At 35.4% G+C, this 27641-nt stretch overlaps 2 protein-coding genes across 2 annotated transcripts in view; one reads left to right on the top strand and one right to left on the bottom strand.

Annotated features, from left to right (window-relative positions):
• The window catches only part of CCDC152 (coiled-coil domain containing 152), a 51860-nt gene extending 34781 nt beyond the window's left edge, over positions 1 to 17079 (top strand). Inside the window, exons 5-8 of the mRNA XM_032278844.1 lie at positions 71 to 173; positions 13957 to 14084; positions 16120 to 16203; positions 16406 to 17079. Of these exons, the coding sequence (XP_032134735.1) occupies positions 71 to 173; positions 13957 to 14084; positions 16120 to 16203; positions 16406 to 16528 (438 nt within the window). The 3' untranslated portion in view covers positions 16529 to 17079. The remainder of the gene's footprint in view (positions 1 to 70; positions 174 to 13956; positions 14085 to 16119; positions 16204 to 16405) is intronic.
• Positions 16628 to 24541, bottom strand: SELENOP (selenoprotein P). The gene is made up of 5 exons (XM_032278843.1): positions 24303 to 24541; positions 23454 to 23669; positions 22177 to 22389; positions 19936 to 20053; positions 16628 to 18074 (listed from the first exon to the last, which is right to left on the bottom strand). The coding sequence occupies exons 2-5, from the start codon at positions 23654 to 23656 to the stop codon at positions 17463 to 17465; spliced, it is 1146 nt and encodes a 381-aa protein (XP_032134734.1). The 5' UTR covers positions 23657 to 23669; positions 24303 to 24541; the 3' UTR covers positions 16628 to 17462.
• Positions 24542 to 27641: the final 3100 nt, after the last annotated feature.

Below are 27641 nucleotides of genomic sequence, written 5' to 3'. Positions count from 1 at the left end.
ATTTAAAAAGTAATATGAGTTATATGCACATATTTAAATTTTTTAAATAAATATATATTTCAATCTCTAGGAATATAAGAATAATATTGCCAAACTTATAAGTGAAATGAGAATCAAAGAGGAGGGATATAAGACAGAAATAAGCAAACTTTATCAGGACATGCAGAAAAAAGGTAAGTTTAAAATAAACTTACTTTTGTGTTATAGATTAAAGGGATATATGTGCAGGTTTGTTACATGGTTATATTGTATAATGATGGTGTTTGGGCTTCTAGCAAACTCATCAATTATATAGTGAACATTAATCACAATTGTTTTTCAACAATCACCCCTCCCTTCCCTTCTTTTGGAATTCCCAGTGTCTATGGTTTCTATCTTTATGTCCGTGAGTACCCATTGTTTAGCTCCCACTTATTAAGTGAGTACATGCAGTATTTGATTTTCTGTTTCTGAGTTATTTTACTTAGAATGGTGTCCTCCAGCTCCAACCATGTTGGCAAAGAACTCAATTTTATTTTTTAAGGCTGCATAGTATTCCATGGTATATATACACCACATTTTCTTCATCCAATCCATCATTGATGTGCACTTAGGTTAATTCTGTGACTTTGCTATTGTGAATAGAACTGTGATAAACATGCAAGTACAAGTGTCTTTTTGATAAAACAATTTATTTTCCTTTGAGTAGATACCCAGTAATAGGATTACTGGATTGAATAGTAATTGTATTTTTAGCTATTTGAGAAATCTTTGTAATGTTTTCCATAGAGGTGAAACTAATTTACATTTCCACTAACAGTGCATTATTGTTCCCTTTTCTCCACATCCCTGACAACATCTGTTTATTTTTGACTTTTTAGTAATAGCTGTTTGACTGGTTTGAGAAGGTATCTCATTGTAGTTTTGACGTGCATTTATCTGATAATTAACAATGTTGAGCATTTTTTCATATGCTTGTCAGCCACGTATATATCTTCTTTTGAGAAGTGTCTGTTCATGTCCTTTGCCCACTTTGTAATGGGGTTATTCGTTTTTGTCTTGTTGATTTGTTTAACTTCTTTGTAGATTCTGGATATTAGTCCTTTGATGAATACATGGCTTAAAAATATTTTCTCCCATTCTGTAGGTTGTCTGTTTATGATGTTGATTGATTCTTTTGCTGTGCAGAAACTCTTTAAAACTGATTTATCTATTTTTGGTTTTGATGCATTTGCTTTTCAGGTCTCAGTCATAAATTCTTTGCCTAAGCAAATTTCCAGAAGAGTTTTCCTATGTTTTCTTTTAAGATTTTTATAGCTTAAGGTCTTACATTTAAGTCTTTAATTAATCTTGAGTTAATTTCAGTGTATGGTAAGTGATAGAGGTCCAATTTAATTTTTTTGCACATGGCTAGCCAATTTTCCCAGCACCATTTTTTATAATAAATAGGAAATCTTTTCCTCATTGTTTATTTTTGTAGAATGTGTTGAACATTAGTTTGTTGCAGGTGTGTACCTTTATTTCTGAGTTCTTTATTCTTTATTCTTTTTTTACAAATCTGTGTTTCCATTTTTGTACTAGTACCGTGCTGTTTTGGTACTCATAGAATACCAGTACCTGTAGAATAGTTGGAAGTCAGGTAATGTGATGCCTCCAGCTTTATTCTTTTTGCTTAGAATTGCTTTGGCTATTCAGGCTCTGTTTTGGTTCCACATAAATTTTAAAATTGCTTTTTCTAATTCTGTGAAAACTTACATTGGTAATTTGATAGGAATTGAATATGTGGATTGCTTTGGGAAGTAAAGTCATTTTGATTATATTGATTCTTCCTATCCATGAGCATGAAATGATTTTTCATTTGTTCATGTCATCTATGACTTCTGTTATCAAACTGCTTTGTTCTCCTTATAGAGGTTTTTCACCTTCTTTGTTAAATGTATTTCCAGGTAATTTTGTGTGTGTGTGGTAATTGTTAATGGGATTGAGTTCTTGATTTGGTTCTCAGCTTAAGTGTTGTTGGTTTATAAGAATGCCACTGATTTTGATGTATTCATTTTGTATCCTGAAACTTTACTGAAGACACTTGTAAGGCCTAGGAGGAATCTTTAGGGTTTACTAGGTATAGAATCTTTTAGATGAAACTTTAGGGTTTTCTAGTTGTAGAATCATATTAACAGCAAACAGATATAATTGGACTTCTCCTTTTGCAATTTGGATGACTACTATTAATTTCTCTTGCCTGATTGCTGTAGCTAAAGACTTTCAGTACTATGTTGAATAGGGGTGGTAATAGTGGATATCCTTGTTTTGTTCCAGTTCTTAAGGGAAATGCTTTCAACTTTTCCCCATTCAGTATGATGTTGGCTGTGGGTTTGTCATGTGTGGCTCTTATTGTTTTGAGGTATGTTCCTTCAATGCCTATTTTTAGGGTTTTTATTATTAAGGATGTTGGATTTCACTGATGCTTTTTCTGCATCTACTGAAATGATCATATGGTTTTTGTTTTTAATTCTGTTTATGTAGTGAATCACATTTATTGACTTGCATATGTTGAACCATCCTTGCATCCCTGAAATAAGGCCATTTGATCCTGATGAATTATCTTTTTGATATATTACTGGATTCTGTTTGCTAGTGTTTTGTTGAGAATTTTTGAATCTATGTTTATCATAGATATTGGCCTGTTGTTTTATTTTTTATTGTGTCCTTGACAGATTTTGGTGTCAGCATGATACTGGCTTCATAGCATGGTTAGAGAGGCCTCCTTTCTCCTCAATTTTTTGGAATGGTTTCAGTAATATTGGTAGCAACTCTTCTTTGTACGTCTAGCAGAATTTGGCTGGCCTGTAAATCCTCTAGTCCTGGGATTTTTTTTGTCGGGGGGGTTGGTAGATTTTTTTAATTACTCATTCAATTTTATAACACATTAATGGTATGTTCAGAATTTCAATTTCTTCCTGGTTCGGTCTCTGGGAGTTGTATGTTTCCAGGAATTTTTCTGTTTGCTCTAGATTTTCTAGTTTGTGTACATAGAGGTGTTCATAGTAGTCTCTGAGGATCTTTTGTATTTCCGTGCTAATGGTTGTAATGTCAACTTTACCATTTCTGATTGTGCTTATCTGGAAACTTCTCTCTGTTTTTCTTGATTAATCTAGCAAGTGGTCTATCACTTTTGTTTGTCCTTTCAAAAAACCCACTTTTTGTCTCATTGATCCTTTGTATGGTTTTAGGGGGTTTTTTAAATCTCATTTTCCTTTAGTTCTTCTCTGATCTTTGTTATTTCTTTTCTTCTGCTAGCTTTGAGTTTGGTTTGTTCTTGTTTTTCTAGTTCATTTAGGTAAAACCTTAGCAGGTTAATTTGATCTCTATCTTCCTAATGTAAGCATTTAGTACTATAAACTTTCCCCCTAATACTACTTTTTCTATATCCTAGAGGTTTTGGTATGTTGTGACTGTGTTTTCTTTTGTTTCAAAAGAAGTTTTTATTTCTGTGTTTTTGTTATTGTTTACTCAAAAGTCAACCAGGAGCAAGCTGTTTGGTTTCCGTGTATTTGTGTGGTTTTGCAAGTTCCTTTTGATACGGATTTCTAATTTTATTCCATTGTGGTCCAAATATAAGTTTAATATAATTTTATTTTTAAACAAATTATTGAAACTTGTTTCATGATCAAGCATATGATCAATTTTAGAGAATGTTCTATGAACAGATGAGAAAAATATATATATTCTGCAGTTGTTGAGTGGAATGTCTGTAGATGTCTATTTGTTTCATTTGGTCAAGAGTCCAATTTAAGTCCAGAGTTTCTTTATTATTTTTCAGCCTCCATGATCCATCTAGTCCTGTCAGTGGGATGTTGGCCACCCAACTACTATGGTATAGCTGTCTATCTCTTTTCTTAGGTCTCATAATATTTGTTTTATAAATCTGGGTGCTGCAGTGTTGGGCACAGTTAAATCTGATTTTTAAATCTTCTTGTTGAATTGAAGCCTTTATCATTATGTAATAGTAGTTATATAGTTAAGTCTTGTTGAATTGAAGTGTTTATTATTACATAATACCCTTCTTTGTCTTTCTTTATGGTGTTGGTTTAAAGTATGTTTTAACTGATACAAGAATATCAACCCCTGTTCTTTTTCATTTTCTATTTGCATGGTACATCTTTCACCATTCTTTTACTTTGAACCTATGGTGTCATTACACATAGGATGGGTCTCTCAAAGTCAGTAGATGGTTTCGTCTTGTTTTATTAATCCAATTTGCCAATCTGTGTATTTCAAGTGGAACATTTAGACTGTTTATGTTGAGGGTTAATATTTATATGTGAGCTTTTATTCCCATTAGAGCGTTGTTAATGAGTTGCTTTACAGTCTCAGTTATGTAATTATTTTATAGGATATGTGAACTTTGTACTTACATGTGCTTTTATGGTAGCAAGTATTGTTCTTTTTTTTCCATGTTTAAAACTCCTTTGAGCATTTCTTGTAGGTCTGGTCTGGTAATGATTAATTCCTTTAGCATTTACTTATTTGGAAAAGACTTTATTTCTCCTTCCTTGTTTAGCAGGATATAAAATTCTTGGATGGGATTTTTTTTTTAAGAAGGCTAAAAAGAGGACCTCAGTCTCTTCTGGCTTGTAAAGTTTCTGTAAGAAGTCTGCTGTTAGTCTGATTGGATTTCATTTATAGGTAATTTGGCTATTTTCTGTAGCTGCTTTTGAGGTTTTTTTGTTTGTTTGTTTTATATATTGAGCTTAAATAGTCTAATGATTACATGTCTTAGTATCTTGCAAATGTCCTCTGAACTACTTATATCTGGGTGTTGATCTCTCTAGAAAGATTAGGAAAATTTTCCTAAATTATTCCCTCAAACATTTTCCAAGTTGCTTATTTTTCCTTCTCTCTCAGGAATGCCAAGAAGTCATAGAAAAGTTTTGTTGCTTTACATAATCACATATTTCTCACAGGCCTTGTTTTTTTTGAATTCTTTTTTCTTATTTTTGTCTCAATGAGTTAATTTGAAAGACTGATCTCCAAGCTTTTAAATTATTTCTTCTGCTTAGTCTATTGTTAAAACTCTCAATTATATTTTAAAATTTCTTTAGTGAATTTTTAAATTCCAGATGATTTTGTTTTGCTTTGCTTTTTAAAATATAGCTACCTCATCTTTCATATCCCGAATCATTTTCCTGGTTTCTCTGTGTTGGTTTTCAACTTTCTCTTGGATCTCATTGAGTTTCCTTGCAATCCATATTCTGAATTCTTTATCTGCCATTTCAGACTTTTTATTTTGGTTAGAATTCATTGCTATAGAGTTAGTAAAATCTTTTGGCATTGTCAAAAGACTCTTTTTGTACTGATGGAGTTCTTCTGATGATTTCTTCGCATTTGAGGGAGCCGTTGCTTCTTATTTTTGAAATTCTTATTGCTTGGATGGGACGTTTTAATTTTTTTATTCTTTTATCCTCTTTAGTGTATAACTGCAGTGTATGTTGTATATGATCATTTGGTTTTGTTTCTGGGTGCTTTCAGGAGACCTAGATGCTGTATGGGAAGCTATGGATAGCTTCAGTGTGGTGGTTTTTTCAGATGCTGCTTGTTATAGCAATGTGTTTAATATATGAGCTGATACACTGTCTCCTGTGACATTAAGAGTGCAGAGGTCTCAGGAAGCTTATCCTGCACACCACCACTATGCGCTTCTGACAGCAGGTTTTATATTTGATCATGCATTTCAGGCACTTAAGAGAAAGAACCAGCTCACCCTCAGGTAGATGATAAAGAGTGGAAATACTTACCTTGATTGGGCAGTGATGGGAGAAGAGTATGTTGGAATGTGCTGAGATCTTGAAAGAAAGGGTGATGGGGAATGCCCTAGCTTCTTGTTCTGAGCAGGCAAGAACATGATCTACTTGCCTATCACACCCCTGTTGTAGGGCGCGTTACCTTCCATAGAATTTGTCCTTTGGCTCCCAGCTGCACTGTGGCTATGGACTGCATATATACCCCTCTGGGGGCTACCATCTGGGCTCTGGGCAGAGCCTCTTCCCCCAGTCCAGAGCAGACACTCTCTAGGTTGTCTGCTTTTTCTTCTGGGACACTGCCACTTTATGGGGGGAGGAGGAGTTGGGTGCTGCCTTTATGCAAGCCCAAGCAATACTGGTTCACTTTCATCGGGGATACTTTCAGTATTCTTGAATAAACACTGCCTTGATGTATTTTTTTTATGAAGTCTCACACTGTTGCCCAGGCTGGAGTGCAGTGGCTTAATCTCAGCTCACTCAAACCCCTGCCTCCCAGATTGCAGCGATTCTCCTGCCTCAGCCTCCTGGGTATCTGAGATTACAGGTGTACTGTGCCACCATTCCTGGCTAATTTTTGTATTTTTAGTAGAGACAGGGTTTCACCATGTTAGCCAGGGTGGTCTCAAACTCCCAACCTCAGATAATCTGCCTGCCTCAGCCTCCCAAAGTGCTGGGATTACAGGCATAAGCCAACACACCTGGCCCCTTAATGCATTCTAATTTAGGTTTTGTACCTTCCTATATATTTATGTATGTAAACACAACATTTCTAAATTTGGTTCCTAATATTTACACTTAATGTTATCCAATGTGAAGCAGTTTGTATTCTTAAAATTATTATCAAATATATAATTAATAATTTTTATGTATATGTAAAGCAAATTGAATATAATTTCACTAATGAAATTTTCCTCCTTCAATAAAGCAGATCTCATGAGCCTATGTTGAGGGTTGTTTGTTGTTGTTGTTGTTGTTGTTTTGACATGGAATCTTGTACTGTCACCTGGGCTGAAGTGCAGTAGTATGATCTCAGCTCACTGCAACCTCTACCTCCTAGGTTCAAGCAATTCTCCTGTCTCAGCCTCCTGAGTAGCTGGGACTACAGGTGCCCACCATAACACCTGGCTAATTTTTTGTATTTTTGGTAGAGACTGGGTTTCACTATGTTGGCCAGGCTGGTCTGGAACACCCGACCTTGTGATCAATCTGCCTTAGCCTCCCAAAGTGCTGGGATTACAAGTGTGAGCCAACGCACCCAACGAGGTTAATTGGTTTTATATGGTTGTTGAAAACCTTCCTTAATGAGCCTATCTTTATGCACATCATATGCAACAATTAACTTAAAATGGGTGATAAGTTTACATGTAAAACCTACATCTGTAAAACTACCAGAAGAAAGCATAGAGATTATCTTTGAGACCTTGAGTTAGGCACAACTTCTTGGAAAGAAACAAAAAGCACAAACAATAAAGGCAAAAGTTATAAATTGGACTTCATCAAAATGATTAATTTATATCCTTTAATACTGTTAAGAAAATGAAAAAGACAATCCATGGACTTGCAAATGGATAGTTGATAAAAGATTCATATCCAAAAATATATAAAGAATGCTAAGAATTGAATAAAAGTCAGACAACTCAACAAGGAAATGGGAAAAATATTTGAACAGCTACTATCCCAGAGGCATACAGATGAAAAATAAGCCACGAAAAGATATTCAACATAATTAGTAGGTAGGGAAATGTAAATTAAAACCTCACACCTTTTAGAAGAGATAAAATCTTAAAAATTATCAATGCCAAGTTGATAATGCCAAATGGGGCAACTGGAACTCTCACGCATTATTAGGGGGACTATAAAGTGGTACAGTCACTTTAAAAGCAGTTTGGCAATTTTTTTTTAAAATGCAGTGAATTAGTTTGAGTCCTCTGAGAAACAAACACCAGAACAGGATTAGACATTTGAGAAATTTATTGGGGAAAATATTTGTGAGGCTAAATGGGAAAGGAACTAGGAGATACTAGGTAAGCTGTCAGTCTATGGTACAGGTTAACCTCTGTAAAAAAAAGAGAAGAAAGGAAGGAATCCCTGGTAGGGAAAGTGTTAGATTGTGACATATTTATAAGAAAGTTTCAACAAAGTTGAGCCAAATTTGCCCATTAAATGATTTCCACAAGTTTCAGGAATGAGCTTGCTTTCATAGCCCTATCAAGCTCAGTCATTGGCTAGGAGTGGCTCTTGAGAGGTATGACCTCAGCATAAACATGGTCATGAAAACAGGGAGTCAATTATGCTCTCTGAAATTGGAGATCTGAAAGGTGCATTTTCATGGCTACAAAAGTCCACCTACTGTACTACACAGATTTACTTCTCTACATGAGTTCATGTAGCAACTCTTTTGTTCTTGTGGGCCTCTCTCCCTAAAGGGATACCTAGAAGTGTTATTTTAGTGTTCTTCGTAGTGACCTGACTATATATTTAGCCAATGGATTCCAGATCCAAAAATTGTTCAGGTCTGGAAACTGAGAAAAGGAAAATAATTTTTTAATTGAGGCATGTGCCCTATGCCTTGTGTTCTTCCATTTTTGATTTTTTTTAATTGTACTAGCTGTTAAGCAGAGTTGGCTCTCCATCTATTAACTATGTTTAGAACTATCTGCACATCAAGTCTTTTTGGCTGCTCTTCAGCCTTCCTGGTAATTTGGTAATTGTGTCCTCCTGCCATTTGGCAGTTGAGCACTATCATCTGGCTTCTATTACTTTGTGGTGGAGAGGAATCCCATCCCCATGGATATTAATGGACCTAGCTCGATGACAGCCTATTTTACTGTCAACCCTAGCTTGCAAAGGAGACTGACCACCGAACTTTTTGTGATATTTGTTTGCCTCTCACCAGCACATTGCTGGTGGCCTTGGCTAGTAGAGTGTCTTCTGGGCCCTCTTGAAGAACATAATCTTTTTGCAGGTTGTCCTACCTCATGTAATGTATGCATACTAGCATGACAACTTTCTACAGCCTCTTTATTTCTTTCTTTACAATCCATCAGGCAGCTCAGATATTTCCACTTCACTCAGCTTTGGTCATTGCTTTCTTTAGAGGTTTGAGGCCACTCTAGCAGATCATTTGTTCCATCTCCTGAGGCCCTTGCTAGGATATTATGTCTGTTGCCCCTAAAGAGTAATGCTGAGTCAATGAATTCTTGCTTACCTGGTCTTACTTTCTGTCTTCTTTGATCCAGCAGCCTCAAAATCTGTTCTCAGGGGGTGTACTCACGTAACTCTTACCAATACAACCTAGATCATTCTTCCAGATACTTTTAGATATAATCGCTTGTCTCCCAGCCAAGTTATGCTGGGTCTTGACCCTAGTTATTGGCCTCGCAGCCAAAAGAGGAGATAGAGGCAACTTCTAAGAGGAGCCTCTACATCTTTCAGCACAGGGGTATTGCTAGCTCTTACCAGGAAAGAGTCGGCCACCTTTTCAGACTTCAAGGGCTTAGGGAAATCTTTAGAGCTAGCATCCTCAGAGGCATCCACCCACATGTTTTCATCCTATTCTTCAGGATCTCAAGTCTTTCCAACCAGGGTCCAAAATTTATCATAGTAGACCTGCTTTAGCTAAGCATTTAAACATCTCTGCAGTTCTTCAACTCTATTAGATTTTCTGTTGCTTAGCTGTGTTTGATGTTCCATTACAAACACAAACACGAGGTAAGAGTATGTTTGTAAGCTACCAAAGGGATCTCTCACTCTCACATTTATTCTTTAATTCTGTAACTTTTTGCTAACAGCCCTCAATTTCTCATGATCCTTTAGTAGAATGTCAATTGAACTTAGCAGTAACCAGATAACGCTATTGCCTTTGTGGGCATTATTTCCATTGATATTTCAAATGTCTTAATTATCATACTGGCAAGGCATTCCCCACCATCAGGACATTTTCCCAGATTTCTTCTGGTGAAATCTGTAGTAATTACAGGAACTACCAGTACTCCACATACCACTAAGGATGGCTTCTTCATTGCCCACAAAGTGGTAAGTGAGCCAATCTCAGAACCCCGTTATATCTGTTATTTTGCGCTAGTTCAGGTCCTTAAAGAAGGAAACACCAAGATAGGATTAGACATTCAAGAGATGTATTGTAGTGGGAATGCTTATGAGAAGAAATGGGGAGGGAATTAGAAAAGGCCAGGTAAGCTGTCAGTCCATAATGTAGGTCTAACTTCTGTGAAGGAAAGAGAGAAATAAATATTAGGTTTTTAAAAGTCTTAGGCTACAGTGCAGTCCTAAGTTAGGTAAAGGCACTGGAGAGTCATTGATCCAAATTCACCTGTGAATGAATCCCACATCTCCCAAAAATTGGCCCACAGTAGTATTCCTTACATACCCTGTCATTGACTAGTTGCAACCATAGAAGCATGGCCTCAGCTTAAATACAGTAATGGATTTTCAAGTGCAGAAGCTGGGGCAAGTGATCAATTAGGATTTTTGAGATCTGAGAGGCTCATTTTCATGGCCACCACATTATACACCATCTGACTCAGCATTCCCACCCCTGGGTATTTACCCAAGAGAAATGAAACCATGTGTCTGCACAAAGACCTGCTTGTGAATGTTTACAGAAACCTTATTCATCATGGCCCAAACCTGGAACTGAGCAAATCCATTAACATAAATAAACAAATCATAGTACATCCATATAATGGAAATTATTCAGCAATAAAAAGGAACAAACTACTGATACCTTCAACAATATGATTACTTCAGAAGCAATATGCTAAATGAAAGAAACCAGACACAAAAGGCCACATGCTATATGATTCTGTTTATATGACATTCCTGAAAAAGAGAAAATTATAATGACAAAAATCAGATCAATGTTTGCCAGTATTCGAGCAAAAGGATAGATTGTAAAGGGGCAAAAGGGATCCTTTTAAAGTGACAGAAAAATTTTACCTGATTGAAGTGATGGTTAGATTCTTATATATGGTTCTCAAAACTCATCAAACTGTATACCTCAAAAGAGATTTTGTTACATATGAATTATGCTGCAGTAAATCTGACTTTAAAAATACAAAAACCTAAGCAACCTCAATTATAAATATTTTAAAAGGAAATAAATATAAATTCATTTATGATCCAGATAATGGCAGCATCAGATATTTAATTTACAATGGCTGTGATTAACATAATCAAAGAAAAAAGGACTACAGGAATTTTTTTTGGTTTTTTTGTTTTTTTGTTTGTTTTGAACAGAATCTCACTCTGTCACCCAGGCTGCAGTGCAGTGGTGCAATCTTAGCTCACTACAACCTCCACCTCCCAGATTCAAGTGACTCTCCTTCCTCAGCCTCTTGAGTAGCTGGGCCCACAGGTGTGCACCACTGTGCCTGGTTAATTTTTATATTTTTAGTAGAGACAGCGTTTCACCATGTTGGCCAAGCTGGTCTCAAACTCCTGTCCTCAAGTGATCCAGCCACTTGACCTCCCAAAAGTGCTGGGATTACAGGCATGAGCCACCAAGCCTGGTCGGACTTGGGGAATTTCTGTGGAGAACTGAAAATTATACCAGAGAAATATATGGAAATGTAAGTGCTAAAAACACAATAGCTAAAAATAAAGTTTCACTGTATTGGTTTAATAACCAATTAGATACACTGAAGATAGAATTAGTAAGCTGGAGAATAGGTTAGAAGAAAATAACTACCCTGAGATAGGGAAAAGCAAGAAAATGACATATATAAAAAAGAGCATATGAGATATAGGAGCTGGTTGTAAAGTCTGTGAAAGGCTGTTGTCTCTCATCTAGTGTTGGGCCTAAAGTTGCTGCAGTCAGAAAGGCCTGTAGTTAAAAAGAAAAGCTGGATGTCAAGTGGGAAATACTGAGAACGAACTGGAATTTGCATCTTTCTTGTACCTCCTCCAACCTTAATGACATGACAACCTACAGGAAAAGATGGTGCCCTATGCCATTGAGCTTCAAGGACACCTGGCCTGAGACTTCTAGCAGATTAAAAAAGAAATCTGGTGGGAACTTAAGAAGCTGTGGAACCAAATGATTTTCCTTATCAGTGAGATGATCCATTGATATGTGACAACTTGTATGAATTGCAGCATTGCCTGGGCTCTACACTGACCTCCAGAAAATAATAGCTGCTGATTTGGTGAGCCAGAAAACCAGCAACACCATGTGTGAACTGAAACACTACCCAGCATCTTATACTAAATATCAGCGGAAATTAGTTCTTTCTATACTTCCATGTTTCATATCTTGTGGAGATGTCTCTTATAGCTAACTCTAATTTAGAAACGTAGAGACAAGGGAATTGTGGGAAACATAGTTCTAATTTAGCTAAGTTGACATAGTACAAAACCACCAAAGATAGAAGGGGGAATAAATGGAGTTAAAATGTTTTTAAGACTTGCATAATGTCCATAAAGTGATAAAAATACTAATTTTATTAAATTCTGATAAGTCAAATATGCATGTTATAAACTCTAAGGTAACCACTAAAGAAGAATAAAAAAATATATTTCAAGCTAATGACTATGAATCTAATAGAAGAGGAAAAAAGGGAAGTAAAAATAGTTATTCAGTCCAAATGAAGATGAGAGAAAAATGAGCATAAAATGTAAAAGCCGGCAAATAATAAGCTAGTCTATTTAAACCCAAATATATTACTAAATGCATTAAATTAAACTTTAATTTCCAATTAAAAGACAAAGATTGTCAGATTGAATAAAGATTAAAATCTGCTAATATGCTGCTTTCAATATACCTAAAATATAAAGCTATTATTATTAATATAAAATATAAGAAAGACCCTGAATAATTTATAATAAATAAATAAATATTACATATTAATATAAAATATAAGAAAGATATAAATAAAAGATGGAAAATGATATACCATGTATATAGTAGTAGCCAACACAAAGGTGGCATAGTTATATTAATATTGGACAAAGTATACTTTAAAGCAAGAAGCAATACTAGAGCAAAAGATGGATATTTTCTGATGTAAGTGTTTGATTTACTAGGGTAATAAAATAATTCTAAATTTATATGCACCAAATAAAATTAGCAGAATTAGTAGATGACAGACAAATCCACAATCATAACGAGAGACTTGAATTCACCTTTTAGTGGTAGAAAAGTACATTCAAATATGCAAAATCAGTAATGATATAGAAAACTTAAACAGCAAAGCTAACAACTGATACTAATTGACATAAATAATATACCCTATAAGTGCAGAATACATATTATTTTCAAGTATGCATGTTAAGGAAGATGACCATATCATAAATGAAAAAGCAAATTTCAACCCATTTCAAAGGTCTTAAATCATACAGAGTAGGATCTTAATTGCAATTAAGGGGAAGTTGGTAAGATACAGATAACTTAAAAATCCCTATATATTTGGAAATTATTTCTGATAAACCTGTGGATCAAGGTAGAAATCTCAAAGGAAGTTGGGAAATATTTTGAACTGAATTATATAAAAAACATTACATTTCAAAATTTGTACTAAAGCTGTGTTTATGGATAGACTTAATAGCCTTAAATATAAGTCATGGAGAAATCTACAAATTCATTACCTAAATATCTATATCAGGAAGCTAGGAAGCCCTTCATTGTAGCACTTGTTGATTGTCTCCTTTTTCATTAAAAATCAAAGATTTTCTTGAGCCTCTCATCCTAGATACCATGGTGTCATTAACAGGAATAAGAAAGTTGGGAGAAGAAGAAATTTGATAAAGCATAAAGACATGATGTGAACATGAGAATGGCCTGATCATATGGAATAGTATGGCAGGGGTTTTATGTAGCTCTGGAGACATCCAGTAGTTTAAGCCCTTCATACCTAGAAACTCAGGCTTTGTATCCCTCTTCAACCACTGTATCTCCCATTTATTTTCTAGGCCATTGATGCTTAATCATTTAAATTACCTTATTCATTCAAAAAGATTTGGCAAGTGACCTCTGTGTCTCCAACATTATTCAGGGTCTTGTAAAAAAAATACAGAAAAGCTATTCTAAACATAAACCATTTCTAAAATATGTTTCATTAATAAAATTTACTTTCTTAGGAATTATTTAAAATACCAAGGAAATACAAGCTTATAATATTTTTGAAATTTTTAATGAATGAATTTTATTTCATTTATTCAGTTGAATTAAATGAAGAAAAGCACAAAGAACTAATAGGGAAAAAGGAGATGGAAATTTCAGAGTTAAATGCAAAGCTAAGAAATCAAGAAAAAGAAAAACAAAATGAAATAATCAAGCTACAACTAGAGGTAGGTGTTTAATAGTTTGCCAAACTTGAGGACACATCCCCTAAACTGTACTTTGATTGTTTTTCACCACAATAAGATACATTTTAGGATTAGAAGCAATTCTGTAAGAGGACTTCACACAAGCTCATTCTCCATCAAATGATTGCTGTAATCACACACCATATAACTGTCATCTGCATTGCCTTTCAGCACTTGACCTGAAGGTAGACTCTTCAGTTATTCAAAACGTCCTGGTTTTTAGAGAAGATTTTGTTTCTCTGAGAACTTTTGTTCTTAGTATTTCCCACTTGACATCCAACTTTTCTTTTTAACTGCAGCAACTTTAGGCCCAACACTAGATGAGAGACAACAGCCTTTCACAGACTTTACAACCAGCTCCTATATCTCATATGCTCTTTTCTGTATATGTCATTTTCTTGCTTTTCCCTGTCTCAGGGTAGATATTTTCTTCTGACCTATTCTCCAGCTTACTAATTTTATCTTCAGTGTAACTGATCAGCTATTAAACCAATACAGTGAAACTTTCTTTTTAGCTATTGTGTTTTTAGCACTACATTTCCTTGACAGAAAATTCAGGGATTTACTGCATTTTACAGTAAATTCTATGCAGGTTTCATAATTCTACCATTCCAGCATGGGAAGAATGTTTCTAATGCTTCACATTATTCTCATCCCAGCAGCAATTTGTCGAACCCCAGTAAACCAACTAGAAATTTCTTTTGCTTTAATTCTCATAAGAAAGACAAATGTATTCCTAATATCTTTCTGGAAACATATATATCTCAGGGGCAAACAAACCAAATTCCTAAAAAATATTTTTAAAGGGACTTCAAATAGGACATCTCAAAAGCTGAGGCTCTAGCTCTTCACTCAAATATCTTGAGTAGTTCATTTAACCAGATATCGTAATCTCAAAGGTACTTTGACAAAATATTTGTCCTTTAAATTTTTTTAGACTATATCAAGATACCCTTACATCATTCTTCCATCACTTCCCCCCACTCCAACTTTCATTTTACCTTGTGTTGTAAGAACTCACAGATCTTAGTTAAGATCGCATACTACTCATATTCCTGAAACTTTGGAATCCCTGGGGTACTTGGTGAAGCACCATGTGTAATCATTGGGCAGAAAGAGAGCTGATGTTGAATTTAGATGCCCTTTGTTGCTGCTGCTGCTGCTGCTGCCATCTGGCCAAGTGTACCACAAACCACAAGACAGACTGAATGGCCAACTGAAATTAATGGGCCTGTTTCAAGATCTACCGCCAACTTCTAATCCTCCTCTGTTTGGAAATTTGCATTTTGTTTGCCATTTGGGCCTTATCACCTATTATGTAACTAGTATACAGAGCCCCTTGTTATCTGTCTTTATTGTACCTAACCATTTCTCTCCTCAAACCAGAACATAACCTCAGAGCTTAATTTTAGTCCTCAGAGAGGCTATATTAACTAAATCTGAAGTTAAAATGGAATATTGTGCAAAAATGAAAAATTTGGCCTATAAGAATGGCCTATGAGAATTTTTTGAACGTGATTCAGGTTAATTCAAACCAACAAGAGTTCAGACTAAATCGACAAGATGGTATTCAAATTCTACCATTCAGCCTCAAAGTTCCTGCAGAAAGATATGTGAGGTTTTCTCCTGACTATTGATTACATTTTCTTTATAATATATTCATTTTAGTGTAAAAATATTTTTACCTATCTTTAAGTTAAACTAGATTCTCTGCCCTGGCTGCACTATAGAATCACGTTTTGAGAAAAAAATGATGCCAGCTACACACCAGGTTTTTGAAAAAAAAAAAAAAAAAAACCTACCCAGGTAATTTTACCATGCAGTCAGGATTAATCTTGTATGTGTGTCCTTTGCTCTTTCTGAAAAATTGTTTCTTAAAGCAGAATTTTTCTATTGTCTGTTATTATAGAGAATACACCTAAATTACAGCTTGCATGTCAAAAGATATCATGGATTTTGAAAAAATTGTTTCTAATTGTCTAGAGCTTCAATAACTTTCTTTTTAAATTTGATTCAGTTTGATGCCAAACTAGCAAGAGTTCAGACTAAATCAAAATCATATCCAGATTCTACCGTTTTGCCACAGAGTATCTACAGAAGGGTATGTGAGTTTTTCTCCCATGATTTGTTGGTTAAGAAAATTTTCTAAGCATGTTTCTATAAAAATCATGATTCTTATTAACAATAAGGTATTTTTAAAATTCCAATTTATAGCAGAAGTGTATTTCTTTATTATTATTTTGTTGCTCCTTGTACTAAATTTTACTTTTGAATTGTAATAACAAATTTTTTGTTTCATTTAGAAACTGCAACATATTCAAGAAGAAAAAAACAAAGAGATTGCAATTCTTCGTAATACCATTCGCGATTTAGAGCAACGCCTTTCTGTTGGCAAAGATTCTCACCTTAAGCGTAGACGGTTTTGAGCTTAGCAGTAAATTCATTAGTTGGCATTTTACTTAAAAGCAACTGAAAATTTCACTTTTAATTTCAACATATGCATACAGCCTACATCACAAAAAGAGTCAGCTTTAAGGTTTTTATTGAATTTATTTGGACAAATCCATACTGTATCCAATTGTGTACTGCATTCTTGCTTAATAGTATTAACCATAAAGGAGGTCAGGTTTATAGGGTTTAGTTTACCTATTAAACCATCATTGACTATGGAAATACTTACCAAGCAAAACAGAGACAGACAATATTCTTTACCTTTCCACTTATATCTTTCAAGACAGCCAATCAAGTTTTAGAAGAGTGTGATACAATGTTAGAGAAAGAAGGATACAAAGGTTTTATTCATGTGTGATAGTAAAAGCAAGATATGAGTTTTCGATATCCAAAAAGATAAATGGACATTTAAAATATATATGCTTTTTTAGCAAAATATTCATGTGTTAAGTATCTACTTCTTTCTTTAAATTTAGTTAAAAATGTAAGATTGAAAAGACAAGGATAATATTGTTTGAGAGATAAGTAAAAAAAAAAAAAAAAAATGGAAAGCATGTCTTTGTTTTTCTTCCTCCATTCTAAATTGCTAATTATCCAACAGAAACCCCTAGGTCATAGTTTATGTTTCTGTTCTCATTAAAGCAAGTAGAACATTGGAAAAAGAAAAAAAAAAAAGACATATTAACCAAAAGCTGCAATCACCTTTCAGTTGCCCCATTATAAAAAATATTGTTTGAGTCAATATTTCTATGACATAAAATTTAAAATCTGGAAGCCAATCCAGTAGATTTCTTCATGTTTGCACAAATCCAATTTCTATTTTTGGTTCACTAATTTGAGGGTTTATAAAAATGATGGAAATGAAATTGTGTCTAGACTGACTTGGGGAGTATGTCTTATTTTAAATATTTAGTTTGAAGGTCATTCTCACTTTTTTGCCATATTCTTTCAGCTTCAATTGGTATTGGCTTCTGTAGGTATAAGCTGCTGACTTGTCTGTCAGGCAGCTGGAGGCAAACGTCACTGACAAGATTCAGTTATATTCTCCTCTGCCCGAAGTCCCTGTCAGCTACATAAAGATGGAAGGTTTTCTTTACACTGTCAGGTGATTGCAGACCCCGTTTTTTCAAATATCAGATGTCGACAATGTCAGCATCAGCTCCTAGGAGCCAACTCTGAATCTTTGGGCAATTTTCAGAGTAATTGATTTATACATCTCTTTTGTCAGAGCTTGTTTTGTGGATGTTGTAAACCTTCACTTCCTGGTATATGTCAGTTCTCTGGGTGACCCTGCCTATGTTGACCCTTGTGCTTATGGTGGTGATGAAGATCTGAAGGAGTGAGATGAGTAGGAGCATCTGGTGCTCCTGGTTGCTGATTCTTTGAAAGCTCACTGCTGCCAAGGTGCTGATGTCCATGATTGCGATGATGCTTATGATGGTGATGGGGCTGTGGAGCTTCAGTTGTTTTATTCACAGTAGCCAAAGATACATTTTTACAAAAGTCTTCATCTTTGAGAGTCTGGAACAAATTTATAAATCACTATTAGCAAGTTTATAGAGATAGAAATATTGCAAAATGATTTGTAGACCTAAAGTATGTGAAATTCCAACTAGTTAATTAGAATAGAGTTGCCTTTATATTATATTAAGGAGTAAAGAGTCTGATGTTAGTCTTAACATCTAGACATTTTATTAAAGGCTTACAAAGAATGACAAACCACTGTACTTATATTTGCAGAAGCAAATAAAGTAAACTGGCAAAAGGAACATAGATTGCAGGAAAGTCATCTAATATCAAATCCTAAATTTAGTTGACCTAGGCCAGGCATGGTAGCCCACACCTGTAATCCCAGCACTTTCAGAGGCCAAGGTGGGCGGATTGCTTGGGCTCAGGAGTTTGAGATCAACCTGGGTTACATGGCAGGACTCTGTCTCTACAAAATAGACAAAAATTAGCTAGGTGTGGTGGTGCATGCCTGTGGTCCCAGCTACTTGGGAGGCTGAGATGGGAGGATCACCTGAGCCTGCAAGGTGGAGGTTGCAGTGAGCTGACATGGTGCCACTGCACTCCAGCCTAGTGACAGAGTCAGACCTTGTCTCAAAAAATAAAAATAAAAAAATCAGTTGATCTACATGGAAACTTCTGTACCTAGGTCAACAGCTCATCTTATGTAATGCCATATGATACTATAATCTAGTATTGATTTAGCTCTGATAATTCAAAAATGCTAATAAACTCTGCTCAAATGTGTTAGTTTTTCATACTTCATCCTATGCCAGGAAAAGTTTTGAACTTCACCAAAGCTTTGTTAATGTCTCCCTACTATAAGGCTGTCAGCTGAAAGTAGCAAATTACTGCCCGACTCCCATTGACCATATTATCCATTCTGCATGATCCTAGTTCTTTAATTTACTGGAAGTCTTTATTGTTTTGTGGTACCTACCAGTCAGAGACTCAAAGCCTATAGATACAGAAATGTAACATTAAACCTCAACCTAAGGCTAATTTGTAAATAAATTTACAAAATCAACTTAGAACCCAAAAACTCAGGAGGTCAAGAGATTGAGACCATCCTGGCCAACATGGTGAAACCCCATCTGTACTAAAAATACAAAAATTAGCTGGAAGTGGTGGCATGTGCCTGTAGTCCCAGCTACTCTGGGGGCTGAGGCAGGAGAATTGCTTGAACCTGGGAGGCGGAGGTTGCAGTGAGCCGAGATCGCACCACTACACTCCAGCCTGGCGCCTGGCAACAGAGCGAGACTCTGTCTCAAAAAAAAAAAAAATTAAATGTAGTTCTTCTTATAACAAGGAAAAAATATTTTCATAGTTTTTAGGAAATAAATACCAGTAATGAGTAGAAAACTTATTCCATTTTGAAGTAAACTCAGACTGCCGATGGGCAGACAGTGGAAGAGCTTCAGGAAAAATCTGATAGTCTTACATCCTCAAAATATTAAGTAGTTTCTGACCCCAGTTCCATTCCAAGTAATGCTGTGGGTAAACTTTGCTATTACCATCTTCTTGTGCTGGCATGTTCAGGATACTACAATAATATTGTTTTGTTTGTTGACTAAATTCTTTTAGCACTTATGCTTATGCAACATCATTTGGTGGTAATTGAAATATGATCTACATTGATTTTTAATTTATAAAGCACTTCTAGATAAAGGTAGCAACATCAATCTTCAGAAAATGTTTTAAAGTAGAGGTTAGATGACAGGATATTTTTAATTATAAAAATTATTTTTATTTACTTTTAGTACACCTGCAAAAGCATTGATTAATTTATCCTAATTTATCATGAAACACTAACTTATTTAGACAGCTCTTAAAAGATTTCCTCTTTTCTCCCCAGAAAAATAATTGAGAAAAATACCGTGAGAGAGCAGTTTCCACATTTCTTTTCACAGTAAGCAATCTTAATGGCTTCTTCTACATATGGGAATGTTAGGAAGGAAAAAGGCAAACCAAGATGATATACAAGACGGCCACATCTAAGAAAAAGGACAAATACAACATCATTATAATATTTTCTGTATCACAATCCTACTCAAACACAGTCTGGGATAGGTATTATAGGTTTAATGGTCTTATAACTAAGACCCTTTCAGGCCTTCACTAAATTTCTATGGATAAGAGCTACAAATGAGCTCCCAGGAACTGCATACCAGGTCAGGTCATAGCAACACTACAATTAGTCTAATACTAGCATTTTGAAATGTTATAGATCTGTCACTAAATAATATCAAAACTAATCATCATTGTTACTTTATCAAATACAATTTTGTCACTGACTTATAAATTCTACCAGTGCCCAAACCACTAATTTATAAATTAGGCTCTGAAAATCACATGAGCTTGTCAGTACTGCTATGGCAGCACAAATCTGACACAAGAAATCATGACATAACAAAAAGATCTCCAACCCATGACCAATAGCTCATTTATTTAAAAATATATCTAATGCAATGAAAATTGCAGTACAATGAAAGTATTAGAATAAGCGGCATTGTCAGAATGGTGGGCTTAAGAAGTTCTTTCTGCCCACATTTTTACCAGAATATATGGTTTTATGTGATTATCAAAGGATTATACTTTTAGATTATACTAAAAATTAGAAGTTTGAAGGCCTAAAAGAATGAAATGTGATCATTTTTTAAAATTTAGTATAAGAACAAGTAGGGCTAACCAAACTCCGGAGAGTCAAAGTAAACAAAGTACCCACTAAGAATGTTTATAATGGCATAATGCATGCATTGAGGTTCCCTCAAAATATGAATGTTTTATTTGTTCACAGAATCAAAAGTAGATTTGTGTAGATCATGCTTAAATAATTTATTCACTTTACAGTTCAGAAATTCAGGTATGTAGCCTTCAAATTATTACTTAGATTAAAATTAATTAATTACAAGATATGGTTATTCATTTGCAAAAGGCTTAGGTTAGAACTGTACAGGATATACAAATTGGTCATTCTTTTTATTTAACCAGAATGCCAATTTATGGGAAAAAATGTAATCAACTTTCTGTATTTTCCTACTGGAATGGTGAACCCTTTTACATGCCTTACTTTTAAGAGATATTTCAAAAATAAAAGTCATTCCAAAAAATGTAAGTGTAAATAAAGAATTTATAAACTATTTGGCAATAAACAAAGGCAAATGTCTTATTTTAAATCACTTACTATTAAATACAAAACAAAAAAAAATCAAGTGAAGAGATTAGTGGAAAATCTAGAGAAGTGGTTATGGCAAAGTAACCTGTGATAATAATTATGGATATGAGATAAATATACCGAGGATTAAGAACCCATAGAATTTGATGATTGACCTGAGATGAGAGTGTGATGGAAAGAGTCAGTAACACATTCTTGTCACACAGTTTTCTGAAGGGGTAGATGGTAGCAAGCCTGCCATACATGATGGTTTTTGTAACGTCCCACAAAATAGTGGATGATGACTGGGAGTGCAGGTCGGAAAATTATAGGATTATATGCCCTAGTGGTTGGCTGCATCGCCCTCCAATAGGTTGCTATATATAAATCACACAAAGGTGAAAGTATAAGTATGTTTTAGGAGAAGATAATCAATACAGATTTGAATAATTGAATTTAAGATGTTGGTGAATGTATCTATGAAGTAAATATACTCGTCTGGAGTTCAGTCATTGTGTTTCAGCTTTGTATATATATTTGGGATCATCCTAATATATGTTGTAATTGTAATCAAGGGGTAGATGAGATTGTTCAGGTAAAAAGTGCAGAGTGTTTATATAGTCTTGAATAACACAAACACATACAGAATAAACCAAAGGAGGATGTTGAAGGAAGAAAAACAGGGAGGTAGAAAAGGAAGTATGGAAGAAACAGAAGAGGAGGGATATGGGCAAAACCAGCAGGGTATAGTGTCATAGAAATTTTTTAAATGAGAGTATTTTCAAAAATAAGGAGTAATTTTTACTTCTAAAAGTTAGAGAGAGATTATATGAGATGAAGACTGAAATATGGCATTGTATTTAACAGCAAAGAAGATTGTTATGTGTGGTGGGAAGTAAATAAATAGATAGATACAAAACAGTTATGTTTAAATTTGGGATTTGTTTGTGTGTATGTACAAACCTGTCATATATGAGGAAGTCATCTTTGTTTCCATTTAAAAGAGCCCAGACATCTGGTTGGTTTTCTTCTTGCTGATAAACAGGAATATGCTCTGAAACCTGATTCTTAAGATGTGTGTATCTTAATTGAGAAGAGAGTCCTTGATGATTAACAATAATATAAGAAATATTAGAATATCCTTCTTTCTCCAGTTTTACTCGCAGGTCTTCCAATCTAAAATATTTGGGAAGAAACATATAAAATGAATAATCTCATGTAATTTGATTTGTGGTTTTTCTCCCTCTTCCTTATTTTTCTATGTGAAACTATCCTTATTTTTAACTAACTCATGCTGTACCCATTCTTTATATTGTGGTAAAAGATTTTGAAACTTTCATTTTTCGAATTACTTTAAAAATATGCTTAGTTAAAAACCTTATGCTTACACAAACAGTGGCTCATTTAGTTATCAAATTAGCACAATGAAGTGTATATATTTTAAATTCATCTTATAGATAGAATGGTTTCAACCAACCACAGATCAAAAATGGTTGGAAAAAAAAAGATGACTGCATCTATAGTAATGAACATGTAGACTTTTTTCCTTGTCATTATTCACTAAACAATACAATATAAAAATAACTAACATAGCATTTACATTGTTTTAGGTATTGTAAGTAATCTAGAGAGGATTTAAAACATACAAAAGTATGTGCATAGGTTATATGGAAATACGACACCATTTTATGTAAGGGATTTGAGCATACATAGATTTTGGTGTATGAGGGGGATCCTGGAACCAATCCTGCACAAATACCACTGGACAACTGTAAGAAGAATTCTACCCAATGAGTATTTGGTGAATAACTCAACAAATATCTTTGATATTTATTTGTTAAATAACCCAACACCTTTGATAGCAAGCCTAGTGTTCTTTCTACTCTGACGAAACAGCCTTCTCTGCTTCTTGTACTGAAGTTCTATTTGTAGAAGTATATTTTAGAACATTTTCATTACACAAGTAATACATATTTAGTAGGAAGTTACAAAATATGGGTCCGCAAAAAGAAGAAAAACTTTCCATAACCCTGGGAAACCCACTGTAAACATTTTGGTGTATATCATCCTAGTTTTTCTCTCTTCTAATTTGTTCTATGCAAACACATACAGTTTTTCCAAAAACTGTGATTTAATACATTGTGTTCACTTTTATTTTATTTTATTTTATATCTATATGCATGTGTGTATTTAATAGCTTTCCCCTTAAGATATTTTAAGTCACAGAAAGACTGTCTTACCTAGATGCCTGCAGAATGCACAGGTATCAACTGGCTTGAAGAAGAGCAACCACAGTCACTGAACCAGTGGAGTTCAGCATTGGATCTTGATCTCTTATGCTCCAGGCTGGGGGTTGCTTACATAAGGAGCTTTGGTCCTGGCTCTCTGTTCCTCCTGAGGGGAGGAGACAGAGAGCCAGGGCAAGCCCCAGGCTTCTCCACATTGCTGGGGTTGTCCTGTAAAAGAGATAACCTGACACTCTTTTTCATAGATAACTTCACAGGCCTAACTATTAATTTCAATAAATCCAGCAGACATAATTCTACTTCCTAAAAATACCTAGCCCATGAATTCTGTTTTCCAGAAACTTGTGGAAATCTGCCTCATCAGGCAGCCAAGAACTTCCCTGGGAAAAGATGTGTGTTTAGAAAAATGTTCAGACTGTGGCTTATATAACCAAGTCTGTGACTTACATAACATTCTGCAAACACAATCTGACTTTTGGTTGAGACAAACCAAGTTCTAACTGCTCTTTCTATTCTCTAAGAAGAAAGGGACCAATAGAGGATTCTGCACAGAAATGGAAAGAGCCAGCAAAAAAAGAACCCAGAAAGAAAGGTGATGGCAGAGAGAAAAGTATACCAACAACATGAATGTGGCTCATGTCAGGCTCTTAGCTCTTCAGGTTCAAACATTCTGTATAAGTCCCTGGGTATGGCTGGCTACCTTTTGTTTCTCTTTTATTATTTTTATTTCCTCTATCCGTTTTCTAAATCTATTCTATGGAAAAAAACATTTTATCAGACTCAAAAAATATTTACCAAACTCTAAAAGAATAAAGTATCAGAAAACACAAAGTTTCTACTTACACAAACCCTTCCAACAGGCCGGCTTCCTTTCTCTTTGCTTTGCTCTGGCAGCTCCACAAAACCACAGCGACACACTCTGGTATTTATAGTCCTGTTGTTTACCTCACCCCTCAGCTATAGTCCAAAGTTCAACGCTCACTCTTGCAGTGACCTTGCAAGCAGAGCAAACCCCTGAACTGATTGTTATCAACTTAAAAGAAAGTAGCAATTGCTGCCAGGCATGATATGGGGAAAACATTTTGACAATTTCTAATTTACTCCCTATCCTTTTCAGTCACCCCAGTATCTAGGATTTAATGGTACAGTCGGGGGTGGGAGGAAGGGCTAAGGGTAAACAGGGCCTCCACATCTCTTTCTTTCCCAAACTGTAATAAGGAAAAACATTTGCTGAGCCAGCAAATTATGCTGCTGCTTTAAAAAAGGAAAAAGAAAACTTTTTTTCCTTTTACTTTGCTTCCTTATGCAGTGATGAGGTGCTAGCTTAGCCCACATTGTGTGATCCTATATGGGATCTCCCAGGAGCACGGTTTTTTTCTTTTTAATTTAAGGAAATAGAAAAATAGACTTCCTATCTGAGGGAAATCAGGGCTCATTTTTATTGTCACAGAAGATGTACTTCCTGGAAGATCTATGCATCCCACAGAATTTTTTGAGCATCTAATATAAAATCTTTATAAACGTAAGTACCATAAAAACAAAAATTAATGGTAGCAGTTGGACATGGAAAGAGTGTGGAAATTCCAAGGTGTACAAATGAAATAGATAATTCCTACTATTTCAGAAGCAGGTAAATTCTTTCCAGTAACGCTTGTAAGTTGGCATGCCGACAGTGGGTGAAGTAACGAGCAATGTGAAATGATGTCATTCCTAGATAGCAGCAGTTTTCGAGTAAGCCTTGCTTTTGTCATCAAGTTTTTTTTCCAAATAACCCCCTACTGATTGCTATATGCTCAATACTGTTGTACAAGGTGCAGGAAATACAGAGACTCAGATGTTATCTTTCAAGAAACTTCGTATCAAGTTAGGAGGTTACCATTTGAAATCCAAGTTCTCTTTACTTGCCCGGAGCAGTTGTTATTTGCCTTTTGGGGTCCCAGATCTATTTGAGAATCCAGTTAAAATGCACATATACATATTCATTTTTTAAAAGAATCTCAAAAAAAAGAAAACTTTGTACAAAGCAGATAGTCCCCTCTGTAGTTCATTTCCTTGACAAATCTAAGTAGTCATATTGGTCTATCTGCAGGCAGACAGCAAGTGCTTCACTATCCCCCACTTTCTTTACATGTGAGCTTAGCAGGAACCACCTGACCCAAAAGAATTTCTTCCAAGTGTTCAGTGGTTTCAAAAGAAAGTGCCAAAGAGTGTGTGTGTTGAGGCCAGTGTATGCCTAAAACCCCCAGGTGGCAAAAGGAGAAAATGAGGAGCTTGAAATGTTTGAAATGAATTTCTTTTTGGAGGGTATGGTGACTCATGCCTATAATCTCAGCTGCTCAAGAAGTTTAGATGGGATCACCTGCACCCAGGAGTTCAAGGCTGCAATGAGCTATGACTGTGATGCAGGATTTTTTGCTTCTTAGCTCAGCTAAAATCCAGGTTCTTGTCTCACAACCAGAAAAAATAAAGCACGCAGACACATTGGAAGGCGAGGAGAGTGAAATTTATTAAAAGAAAGCTCTCAGAAAAAAAATCGGGGGGTCCTGCCAACAGGCTTGCACGTCATAGATTGAATACCAGGCCACCACACAGGAGCTGAAGAGACCGGGATCCTCCCCACTGCATGAGGCGACAATTCCCAGTGGCTCCATCCCATTCTCTCAGTGCACCGGGGCGGGGGGAGTCTGTTGTGGCATCTTTAAGCAAGCCCCCTGTACACAATGACCTGGGCGGCATTTTGCTGTCTCTTGTCTCTATCAATTGCACCACTACACTTTAGCCTGGGTGACAGAGTAAGACTACGTGCCTAAAAAATTGAAGTAATAATAATAATAAAGAAATCGATCCATTCCTAGCAGTCTCTTCTGTACCAGCCAACCTGGATCCAGTCAGCATTTTCACGAAAGCAGAATTTCCAAACAAACATTAATTTGGTGTTATACCAAATTACGTTAAATCAAATCAAATGAACATTTGTTGGCTGCTTATGCTAGGCACAATGCTAAATGTTGGAACTACAGAGATTTAAAAATAAAAACAAAAAATGGCATTTCTTGTTTTCAGGGACCTCAAAATCTGATAGGGTAGACAGACAAGTAAACAAAAAAATAAACAGTGTAAAACTTGATCCCCTCTAGGGTGTCTGTAAGCACAAGATTCTGTTGGAAATTTGGAAATGAAAACAGGATCATTGAACCAAGCCTGGAGATAGGATCAGTATAAGGTTGGTGCACTTTCCAGCAAGTTCAACAGGCATTATCTTGGATTTTACATTCCACCTACAGAATACTCAGCAAACCTGACCATAGCATTGCCTAGACAAAGGGTGTCCAATCTTTTGGCTTCCCTGGGCCACATTGAAAGAATTGTCTTGGGCCACACATAAAATACACTAGCACTAACAATAGCTGATGAGCTAAAATAAAATTTTAACATTCACAAAAGAATCTCATAATGTTTCAAGAAAGTTTATTAATTTGTATTGGGCAGCATTCAAAGTCAACTTGGGCCACATGCAGTGAATTTGACAAGCTTGCCCTAGACACTTATTTTTAAACACTTATTTTGATTGTTTCAATCTTTATGAATGATTAAAATCTCCTGACAGATTGTTCTAGCCACCACCACATAATCAAATATTAAGATTACTGAGGATGGGCATGATGGCTCACACCTGTAGTCCCAGCACTTTGGGAGTCCAAGGCGGGTGGATCACTTTAAGTCGGGAGTTGGATTCCAGCCTGGCCAACATTTTGAAGCCCTGTCTCTACTAAAAATACAAAAATTGGCCAGATGTGCTGACATACGTCTGTAATCCCAGCTATTCAGGAGGCTAACGCAGGAGAATCACTTGAACCCAGGAGACAGAAGTTGTAGTGAGCCAAGATCCACCACTGCACTCCAGCCTACGTGACAGAGTGAGATCCTGTCTTGGGGAAAAAAAAAAAAAAAAAAAAAAAAGATTATTGAGAGTAACTAATTGACTATCCAGTTGAACTTTACCATAATGATCTCATCTCTTACAACTTCCAACAATGGAACCAGGACTTAGAGCCTAAATACTGTCTCATTCTCCCCTACCCTTATCATTTGTCCCAGAATTTTTATACATATATATAATGTTTTTAATAAGTTCTCACCTTTTTATGAGTAGCAGGTTATTCAAGTGTAGAATAGTGCCCT

This window comes from Sapajus apella, unplaced genomic scaffold, assembly GCF_009761245.1.
Source record: "Sapajus apella isolate SASKATOON/1434 unplaced genomic scaffold, GSC_monkey_1.0 scaffold11, whole genome shotgun sequence".
NCBI classification, from domain to species: Eukaryota; Metazoa; Chordata; class Mammalia; order Primates; family Cebidae; genus Sapajus; species Sapajus apella.
The sequence above is the reverse complement of the archived record's forward strand: the minus strand, read 5'-3'. Positions and strand labels throughout refer to the sequence as shown.